The following is a 21,135-nucleotide window of genomic DNA, read 5'->3' on the forward strand; positions in this document are numbered from 1 at the left end:
ACAGGACACGAGGACTCAGCAACATGGGCTCAGGCTATGTGTGACACTAGATTATCTTCCAGTTAGAAAAGAACAATAGATGAAAAAACACGGTGTAGTTCGAGAGGAAGAGCCCGCCGCGGTCCTTGCGCCCTAGGACACTCCGGGGAGGAGATGGATGGTGGGGCAGAGATGCAGGATGGTCGCTCCGGTTGAGAGTGGGACTCGAACTGCCTACACAACGCACCTCGCTCTACAGAGATTCTTGATTCTTCTAACCAGAAAAAGTTAGATCAAAGTGAACATCAAGTCAGTCAGTCTTAAGCCTCTTAAGGGGGAAAAAGAAAAGATTTCTGCAGAAGAGAGGGACTAGGAGCACGGGTGGTTGCTAAGCGAAGGAACGAACTGAGCCACCTCCTTCGGCTGCCCTGCCTACCCGCTTGGGCAGTGCTCAGAGGCCGGCGCGGAAGAGGAAACCGCCAGGTAGAGTGAGGATTCTTCACCAATTACCGACGTAGGAAATGATCCAGAGACGTTGATTGGCTCTCCTGTCCGGCGAGCTACTGAACCTAGAGCTGCCGTTGGCTGAGGCGTTGCCATGGCGATAGGTCGCGCACAGGCGCAGTGCACATAGGTAGAGGCCTGCTGGCTGCTAGGCAACGGGAAACATTCCCAGCTGCAGCCAGCTTTCTACTCTCAGCTCTTCTTTGCTCAGTCTTTGGAGACCCTAAGGCGACGGTGACTGCTCTAGTCTGACTTGGTGAGTCTTGAGGAATCGAGCTGTGGGGCTGGGCTCCGACTTACAGGCCAAAGACACCATGGCTTTCAAAGCATTTCAGGAGGGATTCAGAGAGGCTTAGAAAAAGTCAAGGGAAAGGCATTTCAGTGATTCCCTACTACCTACCTATTATTTTAGAGGAATGGAAAGTGAGGAATAGAGAAAGCAAAACTTGTCTAAGATCTCACACTGAGTAGTCAACATGTAGCTAGTCTGCATTGATGTGTGCTCTAAAGGTGAAATACATACTGGATTTCGAAGACATCGTAACAAAAAATAAAATATCACATTAATGAGCTTTATATTGAGTACATGTTAAAATGATAATATTTTGGATATGTTAACTAAAGCATATTTCACCTGTTTCTTTTTGTATGTGTTTTTGAATGTGGTGTCTTGAAAAATTAAAATTGTATGGGAGACTTGTTTTATATTTTGATTGGCCAGTGCAGATTTAGGCTACAAGCTAGGGCAACTGACTCTTGGTTTAAGACCTATTACACCATTTTGAAGAGAATTATCTCTGCCTATGTGGTGGGGTGGGAGTATGAGTGGTAATGAGGATGCAAGACCGCTACAAAAGGCTCTAGTTCTAGTGCTCTAGGACCTTGCTACTTAATGAGTATGAATCAGAACCTTCATTTTAACAAGCCCCTTAAGTGATTCTCATGCACATAAAAGCTCCAGGAAGACTATTGTAGGATTTAGCCCTCAATTCTCTTTTGCCTTCGTTTGGTTTCTTCATGACTGTATTTCTCAGATTGCTTGTATTAGAATTACCAGCATTTTAAAAATGCTCCCCTGGAAATATTTTGCATTCTCAAGTGTAAGAAACATTCATCTCAATGCTACTTGTATTTCTCTTCATCCTTCCAATCTAAACCAGTGTGGTCCTCCAAATCAGTGACAGCAGCAGCGTCACCCAAGAACTTGTTAGAATTGCATATTCCTAGGTTCTGCCCCAGCTACAGGGCTTCTCGAAGGCCAGGCACAGTTCCTAATTTTTATTCTTCTGGTTTAAGTCCTCAGTTTGGGAAGAATGGGGTAACTTTGATGGATTTTCTCGGGGCGAGGCATGAGCAAATTCAGCTCTCCCAAGTTCTTAAGTCCCCTCCACTAACCCCACTTCCTCAGGCCTTTGCTCTACTTTTCATTTGTCTTTTCCTGACCCTACTCTTTCAGGAGTGAGGATGGCTTTTCATGACTCAGAGACTGACTCCACCCTAAAAAATATTGACAAGCAGATGGAAAACCCTGCTCTCAGAAGACTGAGTAGTTTAAAAGCAAAGGGAAAACTGAATTTTATAACACCCATGGAAAATGAATCTGCTACACAACTCCTGGTATTTAGTCACAGTACAAAAGCCCAGGAGAGGACAAGAAAACGACAGCAGCCTATAAAACTAGAGCCTCTGGTAAGTTTGAAAATCAGCATCTTAGCTACTTTTGGCTACAGAGAAAGTTGCAAAATTGCTTTGGGAGATAGAAGTTTTTCTAGACTCTTAACAAAGAAGAAATGAAAACCAAAAAGTTAAGACTTGTTTATGAAGTTGTAAACACAATTGCTTATTCAAAAAACATTGAGTTCTAAGCAGTTTGAGGTGAGAAAGATATGGTGGTGAACAAAATTTTCTGGTGGATAAATGTCTAGGATTATGTACAATATAGATACTTAACTCTGTAGGTTGTAAGGCTCTTTTGGATATTAGGGTAACATTTAATACTGGGAACTTCAGTCAGAGTACTATATATAGTTCTCTGTACACAGGCATACCTCAGAGATATTGTGAATTTGATTCCAGACCACCACAGTAAAGTGAATATTGCAATAAAGTGAGTCATGCAATTTTGTTCCTTTCCCAGTGCATACAAAAGTTATGTTTACACTATACTGTAGTCTAGTAAGTGTGCAATAGCATTATGTCTAAATAGCAATACCTTAATTAAAAAATGCTAACCATCATCTGAAACTGTTGGAAAATTGGTGCCAATAGACTCGCTCAATGCAGGGTTGCCTCAGACCTTCAATATGTAGAAAACACAATATTGGCAAAGCTCAATAAAGCAAGCACAATAAAATGAGGTATGCCTGTAGTAATATAGATTTATTATTATTAAAGTAAATGCCTAACGTCCTGAATAATTTTGTGCATGTCTGAAAATACTTAATTTTAAGAATCCATTTGTGTCCTCAGATAATTATAAATCCATGTAAAGGAGCAGTGAAAGTACATAAAGTAAAAAGTGAAAAATTTCACTTCCACTCTCAAGCATTAACTTCTATTGTTTGTGGTTGCCCTTCAGGCTGCTTTATATGTTTATTCAAACATATATGTATATGTGTAAGTGTGTGTATAAACAAATATAGCTTTGGAGTAAAATTACACAGTACACACTGATCTTCGAAGTGCTTATTTCACTTAAACATATAGAAATCTCTCCAGTCCATATATACAGAGGCATCTTTTTTAACAGCTGCATTGTATGCTGTTGTACGGATATGCTATAAGATAGTAGTATCCATTACTTGGTCTCCTATTATTGGGAGTTCAGATTATTTCCTTTTTGTTTTGTTGTTATTTTTTGCTGTTTCAGATAATGCCGCATTGAATGATCTTTCCTTTGTACAGATAAAGATGGATTCCTAGAAGTAGCATTTTATAGGCCATAAAATATGTACATTTTTAATTTTGAAAAATATTGCCCAATTGCACTCTAAGTTTTAATCAGTTTACCTTTCCACCTATGGTGTATGAGAGGACCCATTTACCCACATCTTTATCAAGCCCGATGCTATCAGTTCTCTGATTTTTGCTAGACTGATAGGTTAAAATGGATTCATGTTGTTATAATTTTCATCTTATTAATGTATATTCTCATTAATGTATTTGTTCATTAATGTATATTTTCATCTTATTAATATATACTAATTAAGTATATTTTCACTCATTCATTGGCATATGTGTTATTTGGTGGATTCTGTTCATAACCTTTGTCCACTCTAAAATTAGGTTGTTTGCCTTTTTCTATCAGTTTTTGAGATTTTTTTAAATTATATATTATGAATACTAACCCTTATTCCATTGTTTCTCAAACTTAAGTACTGATTCCTTTTGAAGGAAAGCATTCTTGAGGATCCATAGTGCTGATTTGTTATTTTTATTATGTTAAAAAATTAATCTGGGAATTAGATCAAAATTTTAATAAACAAATTAACATCTTAAATACAAAGAAAACTACACAACCAATACGATTCATGGACAAAAAATGTGAAGCAACAGATGTTGTTGAGTTGACACTGAACTTCCATTTGGTGGCATGTAATTGTTCACAGTATTCTCTTATGATCCTTTGTATTTCTGTGATGTTGGTTGTAACTTCACCCTTTCATTTCTGATTTTATTTATTTGGGCTCTCTCTGTTTTTCTTTATGAGTTTGGGTAAAGTTTTATTAATTTTCTTTATCTTCTCAAGAACTAGCTCTTAATTTCTTTGGTCTTTTTTATTGTTATTTTTAGTCTCTGTTTTGTTTATTTCTGCTCCGATCTTTATTATTTTTTCCCTTCTACTAATTTTGTGGGGTTTCATTTTTTTCTAGTGCCTGTAGGTCTAAAGTTAGATTGTTTTTTGGTACTTTTCTTGATTCTGAAGGTAGGCCTGGATCGCTATATGATCTTCTCTTTTAAAACAGCTTTAGCTGCACAGACATTGAAAAATTATATTTTCATTTTCATTGGTCTCAAGATAGTTTTTATGTTCTTTTTGATTTCTTCATTGACCCATTGGTTGTTTTGTAGCATGTTGTTTAATCTCCACGTGTTTGTCGGTTTTTTGTTGTTGTTGTTGGTTTTTTTTTTTTTTTTCAGTTTTCTTCTTATAATTAATTTCTAGCTTCATACTGTTATGGTCAGAAAAGATGCTTTCAGGGCCACCTTGTCAGGCCAGCTAGCTGGGTCTGGAGTGGCTACTGGCTGAGGTGGCCCTGAACATGCTGTGACAGCCTTGTGGACTGGAGAGTACTTGGACCAAGCTCCCACCCATGCTATCTAGGTCAGCGGTCCCCAACCTTTTTGGCATCCAGGACCAGTGCTCCTATGAGAATCTAACGCCTAATGATCTGAGGTGAAGCTGAGGTGGAGCTGAGGTGATGATGCTAGGTGGAGCTGAGGTGATGATGCTAGCGCTGGGGAACAGCTACAAATACAGATGAAGCTTCCCTTGCTTGCCCACTGCTCACCTCCTGCTGTGTGGCCTGGTTCCTAATAGGTCACGGACTGGTACTGGTCTGTAGCCCAGGGGTTGGGTACTCCTTTTTCTAGGTGGAGGAAGAACATAAGCAATGGCATTCATTGGCTCCTTCAATCTTGGAGAGTTTCTGCAGTTTCCCACCCATTTGACAATCATCTTAGGGGGTTAGTAAATAGTTTTTATTTCACCTATAGTATCGGTGCCCTTTAAAATAGGAGTCCCTAAACCCCAGACTGTGAACTAGTACCAGTCCGTGGCCTGTTAGGAACCAGACCACACAGCAAGAGGCGAATAGCAGGCAAGCGAGCAAAGCTTCATCTTTATTTGCAGCCGCTCCCCAGTGCTAGCATCACCACCTCAGCTCTACCTCAGTTCATCAAGCATTAGATTCTCGTAGGAGTACCAGTTCCTGGTGCCAAAAAGTTTGGTGACTGCTGCTTTGAAACACCATTTTATTGCCAGGCCATAGGGCAGGTAAGTCTGCACATGGGCCCCTTAGTAATATCCCTCCCCACTGCAGGTTGCCTCATTGGAGTAGGATTCCCATGGTTACTGCATCTCCATTTCTCCTACCCTTCTCTGTGTGGTCCTGCTCTAATTTTTTGTGCAGAAGCTGCTAAATCTGCCGTCAGTTGTGCTTCAGGAGGAGTTGCTCTATATGAAAGTGTATACTCGGTGTGGGAGGTGAATTCAGGGTTTTCATACACCTCCATTTTGGAACTCCATTCCCTCTTCTTAACTTGTGATTCTGGTCGTATTCCTTTTCTACATTGTTATATAGCTGAGATCCGCCCCTCATCACTATAGCACCAGTTCATCTTTTCCTCAATGAGTGACTCAAGAGGGATTTTTTATCCAAAATCAAATGTAATTTACACATACCTGAAAACTTAACAACTATTTACTATACTTACTCTCAAGCATTTCCTCTCATTCTCATATGTAATAAATTAGCTATCATGATAAACTCATAATGCTTAGAACTTTAAGCCATTATGATGAATTTCTTGATTTCATTTATAATATTAAAAATTGAATTTTTACTGCCTTAATTTAAAATTAGATTGTCATAAGATATTGCCACAATTGTTTCAGATCACCAATCAGTATGGCTATGGGAAGTGATTAATGACTTTTGGGTAGAAGAAGATTGTATGCTTCTCACAGTACTTATTGTAGTATTTAAAGTACAGAATTAATGGAAACCAACTAGAAAAGTCTATTCAAGCAATAAGCCATAGACAGACAATGGTGGTAGCTGCTACAATGATTGTGGTTTGGATTGGAAATAAGTCCCAGGAGGAAATCATTTCTCAACAAAGATAGAGTCCAAAGGTAATGAAGAATAAAACAATTTCACATTAAAATTAAAAAGATTAACATGGCTCTTTATCTCCCAAAGCCGGTGCTAAAAATCTACCAAGATCATAAGAAGCCAAAATACATACATGATCAGAATCGATTTCAGTTGATCAGTTCCGGAATCTTAAAACCTACAGGAAGCACTGAAGAAAGTTCTACCAAATCACTTAATCAGTTTCTTGAACATAAAGATGTGAAAAAAACACAACAGGTATAGTATTTAAAGTACTTAATTGATCCTTTTAATTTAATTTTAGTTTTATATAGCATTGCTAACATGCTTTTAACGCATAAGAATAGTGGCAAAATCTTTTTCTATTAGGTTGCTTAATGGATTTGAGAAATACAGTATTTCTCAGTTCTTCCTATTAAAGGAAAATTTGGACAATAGAGGAAAATCGTCAAGGAAACTTTTAGCATCTGTACAGTGTCTTCTGACTCTTATATGTTAAAAAGAAGATGTAATGGTATTTTAACTTTTATGAAATTTTCATCATTCTCAAAAATGGCAATTTTTGAAGACCTTGGTAAAGGACAACAAAATAGAAACTGATGAAATACAACTTTTGTAACTAGTGAGACTAGTTACAGTGGGGAAGTTGCCTTGCAAGCAATAAGTGAACAGTAGCTCTCGGGAGAAATCACCAGATTATGGCTTTATATGAATACTTGTAGATAATTAAAGAAAGAAACAGAAATGAGAGAAAGTATGGAAGACACACACAATAAAAATACCAATAGAGCTAAGATTTCTCTGAGCTCTTTATTGAGAGGACCCTTTGACATTTGTTAAACGTTTCAGTGCTAATTATGTTTCAGGCATTGGGCTAGAGTGTGAGAAATGAAGAGTTGGGGACAAGCTCTGTCCTCAAGTATTTCAGAATCTGGAGATGGGCAGATGGACAGTGAACACTCAAGGTGTAATAAGAGCTGTCATTGGTTATTTAATATATAAAATGATGGATACCTAGATAGAAGAAATGCTTACACCTGGTGTTCAGGGGGTGGTCAGTAGAGGAAAAGCTACCATGGAGGGTTGCACTAAGCTTTGAGAAGCGAGTGGAAAGTTAGCAAGGCAGAAAAGGTGGGAGAGATGGGGGCTTGAGAAGCCAACTAGAAGGAGGCTCACTGTGTGTATGGGTGAAATTATTCTGAGAGAATGATATTATATGATAAATTGTACAAAATTATATAGCCTCCATTAAATAACGCGTCCTTTATTTCTCCTCCCACCCTTGCAAAATCTAAACTGATGTGACAAATTGAATCGCATCTTCCCGCTGAGTTACATACAAGCAAACTCCATTTTATTACACTTCGCTTTATTACGCTTTACAGGCATTTTGTTTTTTACAAATGGAAGGCAAGAGCCTTCACCGGCAAAAAGATTACAACTTCCTTTATTACAATACTCATAATATAAAATGCAGATTCTGTTAGTCAGTCAGTCTGGAATGAAGCCTGAGATTCTGCATTTCTAACCTACTCCCAGAAGATAAATCTGCATTTTATGACAGAATCTCATTTATGGTGGGCTGGAACTGAACACACAATATATCTGAGGTATGCGTATAATTAGAAATTGTACTCAGATGAAAATGTATAGGCCTATTGCTGAAGAAATCTTTCATTTAGAATGCAGTAAAACTTTTTAAAGGAAATAATAAAGAAAATATATTTTCTATTAAAACATTAATACTATATCCTCTTAAAAGTATTAAAGTTGACTATAGCCCTTGTTGAAACATTGGAACAAAGCAATGTGTATTTTCTCTGGTTCTGGGGTTCTGGTTTTGTTTATTCTTTTACATAAGAAAATAGTGCCGTTGCTGTTATCTCTGGCCAATAAGCGAAAGAAGGACTTTTTATCTCTTGACTTCAAAGATGTTATTTCCTTCATCTCTGAAGTTTCCAAGATTCTCTTCTCAAACTTCTATTCAGTGTGGTATATTTATTTAAAGATGGAGAATAATGATCCCTGTGAATACAAACTTTCTGGGGAAGTTGTTCCACAGAGCTTATGATAATAAGTCTCTTGTCGAAGTGGCAACCTCTATTAGCTATGCTAGCAGGCAATAAAGATATCATTTAAGTATTTATATCAATTATTCAATAAAGCATGTCTGTGATGGTGATTCTTTTATCTTAAAGCCAGTTACCTCTGTATTGCCAGAGAGACAAAGTGATGTCTATTAGATGACTTGTGTCGAATTTCCTCAGACAAGGTTATCAGCTTCTTCCATAGGAGGAGAGAATGTGGGTGATGCTACCCCAAAGTTTGTCAAGGAGGAACAAAGAAGTGTGAGTGGCATTGAGAATGCAAACACTGGAACCCAGGGAATAGAGCAAAGCCCAGTAATGTGAACGTGGTGTAGACCTGATGCTTCAACATGGTCCATGGGCCAGTAGCATCCACATCTCCTGGAGGCAGGTTAGAAATGCAGAATCTCAGGCTTCACTCCAGACTGATTGACAGAATCTGCATTTTAACAGGACACGCAGGTAATTCACATGCACGTTTAAATGTGAGAAGCACATTTAACTTTTTTCTGTCTCCAAAACAGGCAATTTTGAGTTATTAACATGTATGCTTCTTCAAGGCTATTACATAATGATTCCCAATACTGAATGTAACCACCCCTCACGTTCACAGACAAACTATAGTTTATTATGAGTTAATGATTACAACTTTCTAAAATTTCACTCATTGAAAAGCATCAGGTTGTCAAAACAAGGCGAAGAGGTTGCGGAGAGAGGCCACAATCAGGGTAGATGCAGAGCATCTGAGCAAGGATGAAGGTGGGCGTCCATGAACACCAGAGAGCTGATAGTATTTTGATGTAATACACATTGAAGTATAGGAGGGAACAGCAAAAGGATCTGACACTGGGCTGTTTTATGGGAAGGGGATGGGCATCTGGATAGGGAGTACTGAGAAGGAATATTACTGCCTAACAAATGTTTGAAAATTTTCAGTTCCAAAATGCTTGCTTTGATCCCTGGATATCTTAGGCAGTATAGTAATTGGTCGTTGAGGCTAATATTTCATCATTTTGCATAGTATTTTTTTTTTTGCAAAAATTATTTTTTTTTAATATTTGGCTTTATTTAAATCAAACAGCCCTCTGCTGAGGTGTTCTCTCACTCTCCTCCTACACTGCCACGTGCCAGTATTGGAAGAAGAGGTCTCCATGAAACTAGTTCCACAACTTACCCTAAGTACATTTTCCAAGACCGGGAAGAAGTCGTTAAAGCCAACATTCGTAATCCTTTGCAAATCATTAAAATAATACGTGAAAATGAACATCTTGGATTTCTTTATATGATCCCTGCAGTGCCAAAGTCTTCCATTGAATATGATACATATAATCTGAAGTAAGTTATCTTTTATAAAGTAATTCATTAACATTAAAAATTACATATACTGTTGCAAAAGTTATCCATAATTGATTTGGTATTAATGATAAATACAATCAAAGAGAAGTTTGTTTATCATCCAATGATAAATTAATTTTAATCAAAAATAATTTTATTTATTTTTTATTTATTTATAGACATTAACAATTATTGGAGTAGTATACTTGTGCTTCTCATATATTATATAATACCATCTATTTTTGATCAATATTACAAACACAGTTTTGGTATTTTGTGATTACTGAGAAAAGAAGAGAGCAATGTATGAAAAGTTGAGAATGCATGATTTCATGTAATTTCAAGTGACAGCAGTTGTTGAGATAGTCTTTCCTTGAATGTAGTAATAGTTTAGTTTTGCCGCCAAATTCTTTGAACTACCTTCCCCATTCTCTGCTGCACGAAGACAAAAAGACTTTCTAGGAATTCTCTTGTTCTCCCTTACCGTGCACAGTAATTTTGATTGAATCATATAACACTAAGGACAGCTCTCCTACTGGGGAGAAGAAAAACTAAATTTTAGAATGATAGATTTATTATAAATCCAAAAGAGCTTAACAGGAGTGAGAAATAATTTGTAGAGAGAACAGAGATGCTTATGAAAATCCAATTATTCAGGAAAATGTATTGAGCACCCACTTTATAGCAGAAACTATTCTAGGTGCTAGAGATATATTAATGAACCATCCAGATCAAAATTGCTGCACTTGTGGAGCTTACATTTTAGCAGACAATAATAAATAATAAGCATGATACATGAGTAAATAATAAACAGGATACATGAGTCAATTATATAGAATGCTAGGAGGTGATAAGTATTCTAGAAAAAAGTAGAGTAGAGCAAAGGGGATTGGGAATTCTGCAAAATAGGTTGTGAATTAACCAGAGTGGTCAGGATTGGCCTCATTGAAAAGCTGGCATTTGAACAAGGACTTGAAGGATGAGAGAGAGTGAATTATGTGGTGGTGGGGAGAGGGGAAAAGAGCATTTCAGACAGCAGAAAAGTGCATACAGATATCCAAGGTAAGCATGCTCAAGAAATGAAGAGGAGGCTGGTGTTGACTATAGTAGAGTGAATGACAGCTAGGGAACAGATCCGGAAGGCCCTTGCCAGCCATTCACTTTTACTCCGAGAAAAATGGAGAACCATGGAAGGATTTCAAGCAAAGAAGTGTAATATTTGAGTAACATTTTGAAAAGGACGACTCTGGCTACTGTGTAGAGAATAGACTTGAGGAGCAAGAATTGAAACAGGAAGACCAATTAGAAGGGCTGTACTTATTTAAGTGAGAGGTAGACCAGGTGGTGATGGTGGAAGGTAGTGAGAAATGGGTCAAATTCTAGGGATAATTTGAAGATCCAGCCAACAGGGTGTTTTTATGGACTCTATGCAAACTGGACAACCAGAAAGGAGTCCAGGATGATTTTAATGACTCATTTGCCTGAACAAGAGGAATTTGCCTGAACAACAGAGTTGAGACACAGAAGGTTGGATGAAATCCATTCATCAGGGAAGAATAGGAGTTTGGGTTTGAAAATATTTGTTTGGGGATGCCAAAGATATAAAATAAATGGGGTGGTAGATGAAAGTAAAATAGAGGTCAGAGTGAGTTTTTTGTAAGATGAGAGAAATAGCTTGGTTTTTTTTTTTAAGATGGAAAAATGAACATATAATGAAATTTGAAGCCCTTTGATGTAAAAAAAATTCCTTTAATAATATTGTCATTCCTCCACTACCTTACTACATCTTTTTCTAGTTCTTAATAAGTTTTTGGAGAGAACTTAAATAGAGACTGTTGGAAAATGGCTTATTTGATGATTTTTTTAAACACATTTCTTAATATGAAAAGTGTTTTCATAGCTTTCTCTTCAGAAAAATCATCCAATATCCAAGATATCAAAGAGTACCATTTGTGATATTTATTACATATTATGAGAATAGTAAAATTTTGCCAAATGTAAAATTGATTTTCATCTATTTACCAACATGAGATGAAGTACAGGTGTACCTCTTTTTATTGTGCTTCATTTTATTGTGCTTCACAGATATCTTGGGTTTTTTTTTTTTTTTTACAAACTGAAGGTAAGACCTCCACAAAAAGATTACAACTCATTGAAGTCTCAGATGATGGTTAGCATTTTCTAGCAATAAAATATATTTTAATTGAGGTGTGCACATTATTTTTAGACATAATGCTATTGCACACTTTATAGACTGCAATATAGTGTAAACATGATTTTCTATGCACTGGGAAACCAAAACATTTGTATGACTTTCTTTATGGCAATATTTGTCTTATTGCATTGTTTTGGATCTAAACCCACAATATCTCTAAGGTTTGCCTGTATTGAAGATGAGACTAGAAACTGCTTTTGTACAATTAGGAAAATTGTACAAAATTGTATTTCTAGACTAGTGAGCACTTCTACTCAAAGAATCAAGTTGACGTTTTATATTTGGACTGACAGTAATAGTGCTTTATAGTAATATACCAGGTCTCACTTAAAAATTGTTGAAATCACAGTTTGTTATTGCATTTTAGGGTTGATGTTAAATTTTCCTCCCTAGCCTGAGCTCCAAAGATTATAAACCTTATAAGTAAAGATAATGATTTGCATGCTACATAGCTGGAAGCAGCCAATTTGGAAGTTAAAAGTAATAAATACTGGGTCAACAGGCTGAGGACATGTTATACAAAACTTTTAAAAGTAATGTGATAAAATATAATGTTTTTACATACTTTTTAAGTGTAGTAAAATACATTAAATGTGCAGTTTCACTACATTTATATCTACCACAGTCCCTCTAAGTGAGAAAATAGTTGCATTTTTCAAATTTATTCTAAAGAATTAATTTAGTGGTATGTGTTAGACATAACAATTTTGTCAAGAATAAGCTTCAAGGAGATGTCTAAATATGTTGGAATATCAGCCTGGTAAGTACAAAACTACATGCTGAAGACCATCTTGCCCAGCAAGGGAGCATAATGGTGACTCTGGTTAAGTCTGGGGCAAGTGAGGAGGAACTGGGTAAAGGACCAGGAACTAGATCACAAACAACATAAAGAACAGAGAACGAGACTGGTCAAGATCAAATTATTATATATTTTTAGAACTTAGACCTTAAAAAAGAGTGATTATAATTGAGGGGCAGCCATGTGGTATAGTGGGAAGCTGTTGGCTAGACAGTTGGGTTATATACCTGCTTTATGAGAGAACACCAAAGCGAAGTATCACATTTTACGTCATAAAAGATAATGATTTATTGTTTACTACATTCTAGGCAAAGTATTTATATATAGTAAATCATTTAAACCTCTGAGTAATACTTTAAGAGAGATACAGTTATCATCTCTATTTTACAGATGAGGCCCAAAACAGTTAAGTAATTTGCCCCAGGTGATATAATAAGTACCATAAGTAAACGATGGTCTGCCTTCTGAAGCTATGCTCATAATTTCTATGCTCTATTGCCTGTCAAGATAAAACTTGATAGTGAGATCCACATGGGACTGAGTTTCCTATCAAATAATGTCTTCACTACCCACCAAAATGAGGAAACCATGGAAACATTTTCCATAATTTCTACACCTAGGACAATAATCTGTCTTTCTGATTAAGAAAAAAGAAAAAGTAAGCAAAACAGAGACATATCGTACTATTACTGAGGCTCCTATGGAAAGATATGCATGGAAAGAAAAGAAAAGAAGTTATAAGATAAACACAATAGTAAAAAAAAAAAAAAAGATTAGAAATTAGGCAATATAGTTAGCATTATCTCAAACTTGGATTTGTGAACCACAGTAATATTTTTGTCTTTTTGCTTAAATATCTCATTTGTATGAAAATGCTATCAAGTGAATCAGCAGTGCCAAGCAAGCTACATCAACACCTTATCAAAAGATGTCTACCATACCCAGAAAGGGATTTGAACTTTTAAGGCATGTGCAAGAAAAATATATGAAACCAAATTCTGTTTTTAGATTAGTATCTAATCAGTAAACTCAAGAAGCTTGTATTGCAAGAACACACAATTAATATTTAACGTTAGAATGGCTCACTATTGTAGAATTGGTATTTTACCTACCTGTTTAGAAATTTTATTACTCTATTTGGAACCAAAAAACCAAAGTAAAACAATAAATAATACCACTAGATTAGCATGTTAGATGACAAAGATTACTACAGTCCAGCACATTATTCAAGTAGTATTGTAAACAAAAAAGTATTATTGCACATTAATAAATCTACAGGCATTAATATCTGCTAGATAACAGCACTATTTAGACTCCCTGAAATGAAATATTTGGAAGAATTTTGTTGTGAAGAGGAAAATAAAAAGGCTACTGGAGATGAAATAAATATTCAAGGTGAATGAGATATTATGGAAATATTTCTTAAAAATGGATATTCTATCTAGAGTTCATTCTGATAATCCTGAGGTTCAAATAATATATTATTTATTCATGAAGAAACTTCAATATGTAAATGTTTCTCAACAGTTATGAATTTTACAATAAACAATATTATCAAAATGGGCTCTAATAAAATCCAAGCAACCACATAACCTTCTGTTTTTAGCTTTCTACAAAGAAATACAAGCAGAATACCACTTTTTGTTGTTCCAGGTGTAAGTGCATTAAGAATCCAAAGAATTTTTTCAATAATTGGAAAATATTTTGAAAATAATTCAACTTTGCATATTTAGTGAAGGATAGTTCTTGGTTTCACAACTGGGTTACTTAATAACATTGGAGCACCTCAATGAACTTAATTAAAAAATTACAAGAGCAATTTGAACGTAGAATCAAACATACTGCTGAGGATTAGGAATTCAAAGCAAGATTTCAACTTTGGAAAAGTGATATTTAAAATGGTTCTCTAGTGTAAAAATCATTGTTAAAAATCATTGTCAGATGTCAGAAACATGGTGGAGTGAGAGATGTCTCTAGATCTCTTCCCTTGAAGTAACAATAAGCTGAACATCTAAAACTCAACAAACAATACCAAACCTACACACAAACACATCTGAGCAAGTGATCTGCATCTAAGAGCTACTAGATGTCAGGACTGCAGGAGTTGGGTGGTAGATTAGGAGGAATAAAGAAGCTGCCTCTTGTAGCAGGAGCTCCCTGCAGGAGGAGGGGGAGGAGAGAAGGTATGGCAGGTTCCCTGAACAGCCCTGTTTAAGAGATCTCTGAGCTCCACTCAGCGGCAGTGCCCAAGGATCAGGACAGAAAGCAAACTGGGGATGATAGAGAAGCAGCAGCTGATTATTACCAGCTGTGGTTGCAAAATGTGAGACTAAGTCACAAGAACCCCTATCTTCCAACCCAGAGTGCACCCCATCCCATATCCTCCAAGACCAAACACTGTGGAACCCCAGGGGAATTTGAGCAAACGCTGCTGAAACTGTCACTAACACTGACGGACTGAGACTGAAGGTAGCAATCATGATTGAATATTTATAAGAAAAAAAAAGCATTAAGTCTCAAAGCAGGAATCCAAGAGACTTAGATGCCACCTACTGGAAACTAAAAGAAAAACACCTTCTTAGCAACAGGCTAAAGAGAGACATTTATATAATAAATCTTTCTGGGGAAAAAAAGAAAAAAGAAATGGAATACATTTCCATTAATGTCCAGGCAGAAAATAGTCCATTAAACACCATAAACAACCAAGGTGACAAGGCAGCTCAGAAAGAAAGAAAAATCACCAGAAAATAAGCTTAAAGACATAGAAATATGTGACTTAAACGACAGAGAATTCAGGATTGTACTTCTGAAAAAACTCAATGAGATGCAATATAATTCATATTAACAATTCTAGTAGTTGAAAAAGCAACTAGATCAGCAGAATGAGTTTTTTAGAAAGGAACTGAACCCCTAAAAAGAAGAACCAAATAGAATTTCTGGAGATGAAGAGCACTAAAAGAGATGAAGAATGACATAGGAAGCTTGAGAAATAGAGTCATGCAAATGGAGGAAAGAATCAGTGATATTGAAAACAGAAACCTAGAAATAAATCAGAAGGAAGAAGAGAGAAAGCGAAGAATGAAAAATAATGAAAGAGAAATACAAGAACTAGCTGATATCATCAGGAAAGGAAACATAAGAATAATGGGCATTATTGAAGGAGAGGAAAAGGAACAAGAATCAGAAAGCATTTTCAGACAAATGGCTGATGAGAATTTCCCAAATCTAAGGAATGAACTGGAGTTTGTAATTCAAGAAGTCAATAGAACACTCAATTATCTCAACCCAAAAAGGCCTTCTCCAAGACACATTATATTAAAATTATCAAAAATGAATAATAAAGAATTCTCAGGGCAGCCAGGGGGAAAAAAGACAGTAACCTATAAAGAAAAATCCATTAGATTATCATCTGACTTCTCAGCACAAATCTTACAAGCAAGAAAGAAGTGGAATCAAATATTCAAACTATTAAATGAAGGAATTACCAGCCAAGAATAATGTATCCAACAAAGCTCTCCTTTAGATATGAAGGAGAAATAAAGACCTTTCCAGACATACAAAAATTGAGGGAATTCTCCACTACAAGACCTGTACTACAGGAAATACTAAAAGGGGTCAGCCCACCTAAAACAAAATGACAAAAAAATACATAACTACGATTTGATATTGTTTTGTGATTTGCAGGTAAAAATTCAGAATAATGTCTGATACTCCCATCTTTCAATTTTAATACTCTGCAATGTCAGATTTAAAAATATTAGAATTTAATGGATAAGTCAGAATGTATGGCAGAGCCCTCCCTAAATTTTAAGCATCTTTAGAGTACATAGAAAGCCAAGAAAGAAGACAGCGTTTCCTCTACCTCAGTGTTTCTCAATGTGTATGTCCAGGAACATCAGATCTAAGTGATAAGTAAACAGTAAAAAAAAAAAAAAAAAATTCTGTGATCATGTAAGCTTGAGAAACATTAAATTAAATCTCTGGTTTCAACCTAGGAGACTTTGTCCCCCAAGAGACATTCAGAGATGTCTGGAGAGATTTTTGGTTAATATAACTGGAGAGATTGGTGATACTGGTATCATGCGGGAAGGGGCCAGGGATGCTGCTAAACAACCCCATACAACAAAGAATTGCCTGGTCCAAAATGTCAATTGCGCTGATTAAAAAACTGTAAATTAAGTAATGCTAATTACGCATTTCTGTCTTGTGTAACCAAGGAACCCTTTGCCGTAAGATATCTGCTATGATTAAGATTCTGTGAATAATAATTACGTGCCTTGGGCTGGTGGGACCATATAAACATTTACACTAGGCTTGGACCATATTACTTTCTAAGGGATCAAGTTGGTTCTCAGGTAGTTTCTAAGCCTGTTTTGTCTGAGGTTATGACAATTTAATAAGGGATGATTTAATTTTATACAAAAAAAAAAAATTGAAGAACCCAGGGCAGTGGTTCTCAGCCTTGGCTGCTAATTAGAATCACCCAGATCCCATTCCCAGAGATTTATTTACTTGGTCTGTGGTGGAGACTGAGCTTTTTAAAGAAATACTTTAAAACTCACCAGATGATTCCAATATTCAACCAGCTTTGCACACCATGGACTTAGAGCAGCAGTTCTCTAGGAAGCCCTATAGGACTTTTAAAAGATTGTTGGATTTCTAGAGTTTCTGATTCAGTGGGTCTGGAATGCAGCCTACATGCTGCTGTTCAAAGGGCTGTACATTGAGAACTATTGGCCCTAGAGCACTTTTTTGTTGAAGAAACTTGAAAGTTTCTTATTAGTTATGTCTTTATTTAATTTTATAGGTAAAAAGGAGTTTCTTATCAAATATCTTACCATTTCTGGTTAATCAAACCCGAAGCAAAGCAAGCCATTTCTCTTCTCTAGTTCAGGTTAGATCTAAACTCATTGAATCATGATATTGACCATCATCACATAGATTAAGGTTTATAAATGCAGAACTCAGGAAATGGCTAATATTTTCTAGGCATTTCCTTGCTTATCTTTATCCAATAAATATGTTCATATTATAACAAAATTGTATAATAATGAAAATAATGAGAACTTGTATTTGCATAGGGCCAAATGAGCTTATCTAACTTACTCCACTACCTTAAAGCAGATAAGAAAGAACTCCCTTGCTGTAGAAATCAGAAATTTATAAGAGATGGGAAGAGAGAACAGGATGAACAGACATATGTATACATTCAAATACAACCTAGGATGGATATGATACAGAAATCACCCAGACTAAAAAGTGATTTCTGTGGACAAAAAGGAACTAATATGAGACGGGGGAGAGTGCCACAAACAGCTGACAGAATAATTTGTATTAAATGATATAAGCAATAGAAGGCTATTCAAAATTCTTGAGCAGAAGGGTCTTATGACACAAATGATGTTTCTGCAATATTAGCCTTGGTAGACTGGTTTAAAGAAGCATTTTCAATCACTACACGGTATAACAACAGATAAAGCTGCTGTTTGAAATAACAAATCACATCGAGATCTTACTGTTTTGGAAAATTGAGGAATTAATTCCAGAAGGAAAAATATTTTTTTAGAACCCTAGTAAGTATACTTTGAGTTATATCTGAAATGAACACCAACAGGACAATTTATGACCACCACAAGGGTGATGCGATTTTCTCTCTCCATATGATTCAGATAAGATACACATGCTTTTAGAAATGAATAGAAGTCTTGGAGTCTAAGTTTTATTTCATTTGGATAGAGACACATTCTAAAGTAAAATAATTTGACAAGGGACTCTGATTCCATGTTGAACAGCAAGAAAACAGTACAGATACTTTTTCCCCAGTAATACATTGCTAAATGTAATTTTATTCAAGACATTCATCTTAGTCTGATTTGTTAACTATCTAAGGATCTCTTTTTAATTGATTGGATCTTTTTTATCAGCAAAGTAGGAATTTTTATCAGCAAAGTTGATCATGCTGCCCCTTGTATTTAAATCAAGTTCTTATTTTAGGTCTTAAAGAAAGCCTATTTTTTTCTGATATTTCCTCAAAGATCTGGATGAAACAGACATCAAAAATAACTACCCAAGAGGCAGCCGTAGTGTGAGGCTGAATCCTGAATACCAAGAAAGTCTGAATAAGGCAGTTATTAGCATAAGAGTGGTGGATCAATTCCTGAAATGGATAAGTGCTCTGAAGTGGAGAGTGTGGAGCAAAGCACGGAAGTCCAAGTTCAGTAATGAACTGGAAAGTCTAAAGAGAATAGGATTACTGAGAACTGCATAGGCTTTCTTAATTCTTGCAAAGCTTTTTTTTTTTGATCATGCTGCCCCTTCTACTTACCACCTGGATTGAGCTTGAAGGAAGTTCCCTGCTCATCTTTGAGAAAAGATGTTTATTAAAGTAGTAAAGAACGAGACCAGTGTTTGGAAACTTTAAGACGGAACGGATGGGGAGGATATGGCCAACTGGCACATACCACTATAAAGGAAGTTTAAGAGAAGGAAGACGTGGGATTTTAAGTTAATTGGACAGCAGGGTCAAGAAAAAAGCTTTCTACTAGCTAAAGGGAAGCTTTATACAAATTAAAGAGAAGTTCTGCACATTTTAAATGCAGAGGAAAAGTAGCCAAAAGTCAGGAGAGTTAGAAAAAGTGAGGTGAAACTTCTCCATCTCTCTTTGGAAGAAATCATGAGAGATACACTCAGAAGATAAAAACACAGTATGATCATTTTCTAGTGAAGGTACATGAGAGAGCCCACCTTGTCACTCTTTTTTTTGTTGTTTGTTTTCCAATAAAGTTCAGTGGTTCATAAACATTATGGTATATCAGAATCACTCAGGGAACTTATTAAACTATAGTCTTGAGTTTCATACGTAAGGATTCTGATTCTGTGTTGCACCCAGAAATCTAGATTTTGATGCTGGTGATCCAATCTTTGAAAAAGACTGGTGTGTGTGCATTTGCACCATGCAGAGTAGGGATGTGTAGAGGAGGTAAAGGCTCAGGGGTTTGAGAATGAGGATCTTGAGTAGGTAGGAAAATATAAATAAAAAGGATTTCTAAGTGGCACTGAGCACCAATTTAAAAGTGAACATCATGGACTACACCTGCTACCTAGAGAGCCTTTAATAGCAGATCAACCCACACAGAGTGATTTTTTCCAGATGTGCACTAGGGCCATAGTCAACTGTTTTTTCTTGCTTTTAGGTTGTTTTGATGACTAATGTTAATGAAACATCTGAAGTTGATTACAATTTCAGAGACAAGTTGAGATTTCACATTTTGGAGAGAATCACCTCAAGAATGTCCCAAATATATCTTCAGCTCTTAACAAAGAAAAAAGAAAAAACATTTTAAATGTTTTCCATATACTGCACCGGCAACATATAATTCCTGGTATTTTCCTAGACATTTCTGATGTGAGTTAATTAGAACACAAAGAGTCAAATAGTGGAATCAAGTGAAAGCTGAACAGATTGACGTTTTTCCCATTACAGCACTGAAGTAGGAGAGTGACCTTCAAGACTCTGTCCCCTGTCCACAGCTTCCCTTGTGTGCTCACATGAACAGCTCTAGGTTTGGGTTTGCTTTCATTCTGGTCCTGTATGCCCTAATTTTTTTAAAAAAGATAGATTTTTAAACTTAGTTTTATTAAAACAAAAATAAAAATGGAAAACTGAAAATGATTTATGCCAATGGTCTTTAGTTTTTTGATCAACAGACCCAAAGCATATGAGAATTTTGTTCTAATTCCCTCAAAACTTATCACACACGTGTACATAAATTTGTTTACATACAACAATTTTAAGGACTTCACAGATGACTGAAGGCTATATATGCTAAAAGGCCATGACCTTGAGGTTCAGAATGCAGAGCTAAGGACCAGCAGAGAACATAGATGTGGGTACAGTTGATTTCACTGAAGTGTTCCCATCTAATCTTTGTTAATATACGTAATTTGCACTTAACTTTTATTATTCTAAACTACCATAGAATCTTCATACATTTTATTTTTCTGGATTCCTAAATATATTTTAATAACTTGCTATATCATAATATATTTCACATATGTCCTACTATTGAATAAATAGTCAAAGTTGCATACAATATGTCAATGTTAATACTAAAATTATGGAAAATATATTTGTGCCTGTAGGTAAATTCTTATGATAAGAAGATAAGAAGTTTTAGAGAACTAGCCCTTTCTATTCTCATTACTTTGTTTCCTTCTCCTATTTCTACTCCCGTTTTTATTCCAGTCTTACTTTTTTCTTCACTTGATCTATTCCCTAGAACGCACAAGGTTGAAGAATGCTCTTGATGACAGTTGAAAGAAGGATATCTTGAAAAAAAATCTCAATAATAATTATTTTGTTATGTGATAAATTGGACA

The 21,135-nt window shown here is 35.9% G+C and overlaps 1 protein-coding gene across 1 annotated transcript in view; it reads left to right on the top strand.

Annotated features, from left to right (window-relative positions):
* Nucleotides 1-618: 618 nt before the first annotated feature.
* The window catches only part of DNAH6 (dynein axonemal heavy chain 6), a 233,739-nt gene continuing 213,222 nt past the window's right edge, over nt 619-21,135 (top strand). Inside the window, exons 1-4 of the mRNA XM_025050893.1 lie at nt 619-739; nt 1,940-2,172; nt 6,408-6,578; nt 9,489-9,742. Of these exons, the coding sequence (XP_024906661.1) occupies nt 1,948-2,172; nt 6,408-6,578; nt 9,489-9,742 (650 nt within the window). The 5' untranslated portion in view covers nt 619-739; nt 1,940-1,947. The remainder of the gene's footprint in view (nt 740-1,939; nt 2,173-6,407; nt 6,579-9,488; nt 9,743-21,135) is intronic.

This window comes from Pteropus alecto, unplaced genomic scaffold (genome assembly GCF_000325575.1).
Source record: "Pteropus alecto unplaced genomic scaffold, ASM32557v1 scaffold117, whole genome shotgun sequence".
In the NCBI taxonomy this organism is placed as follows: domain Eukaryota; kingdom Metazoa; phylum Chordata; class Mammalia; order Chiroptera; family Pteropodidae; genus Pteropus; species Pteropus alecto.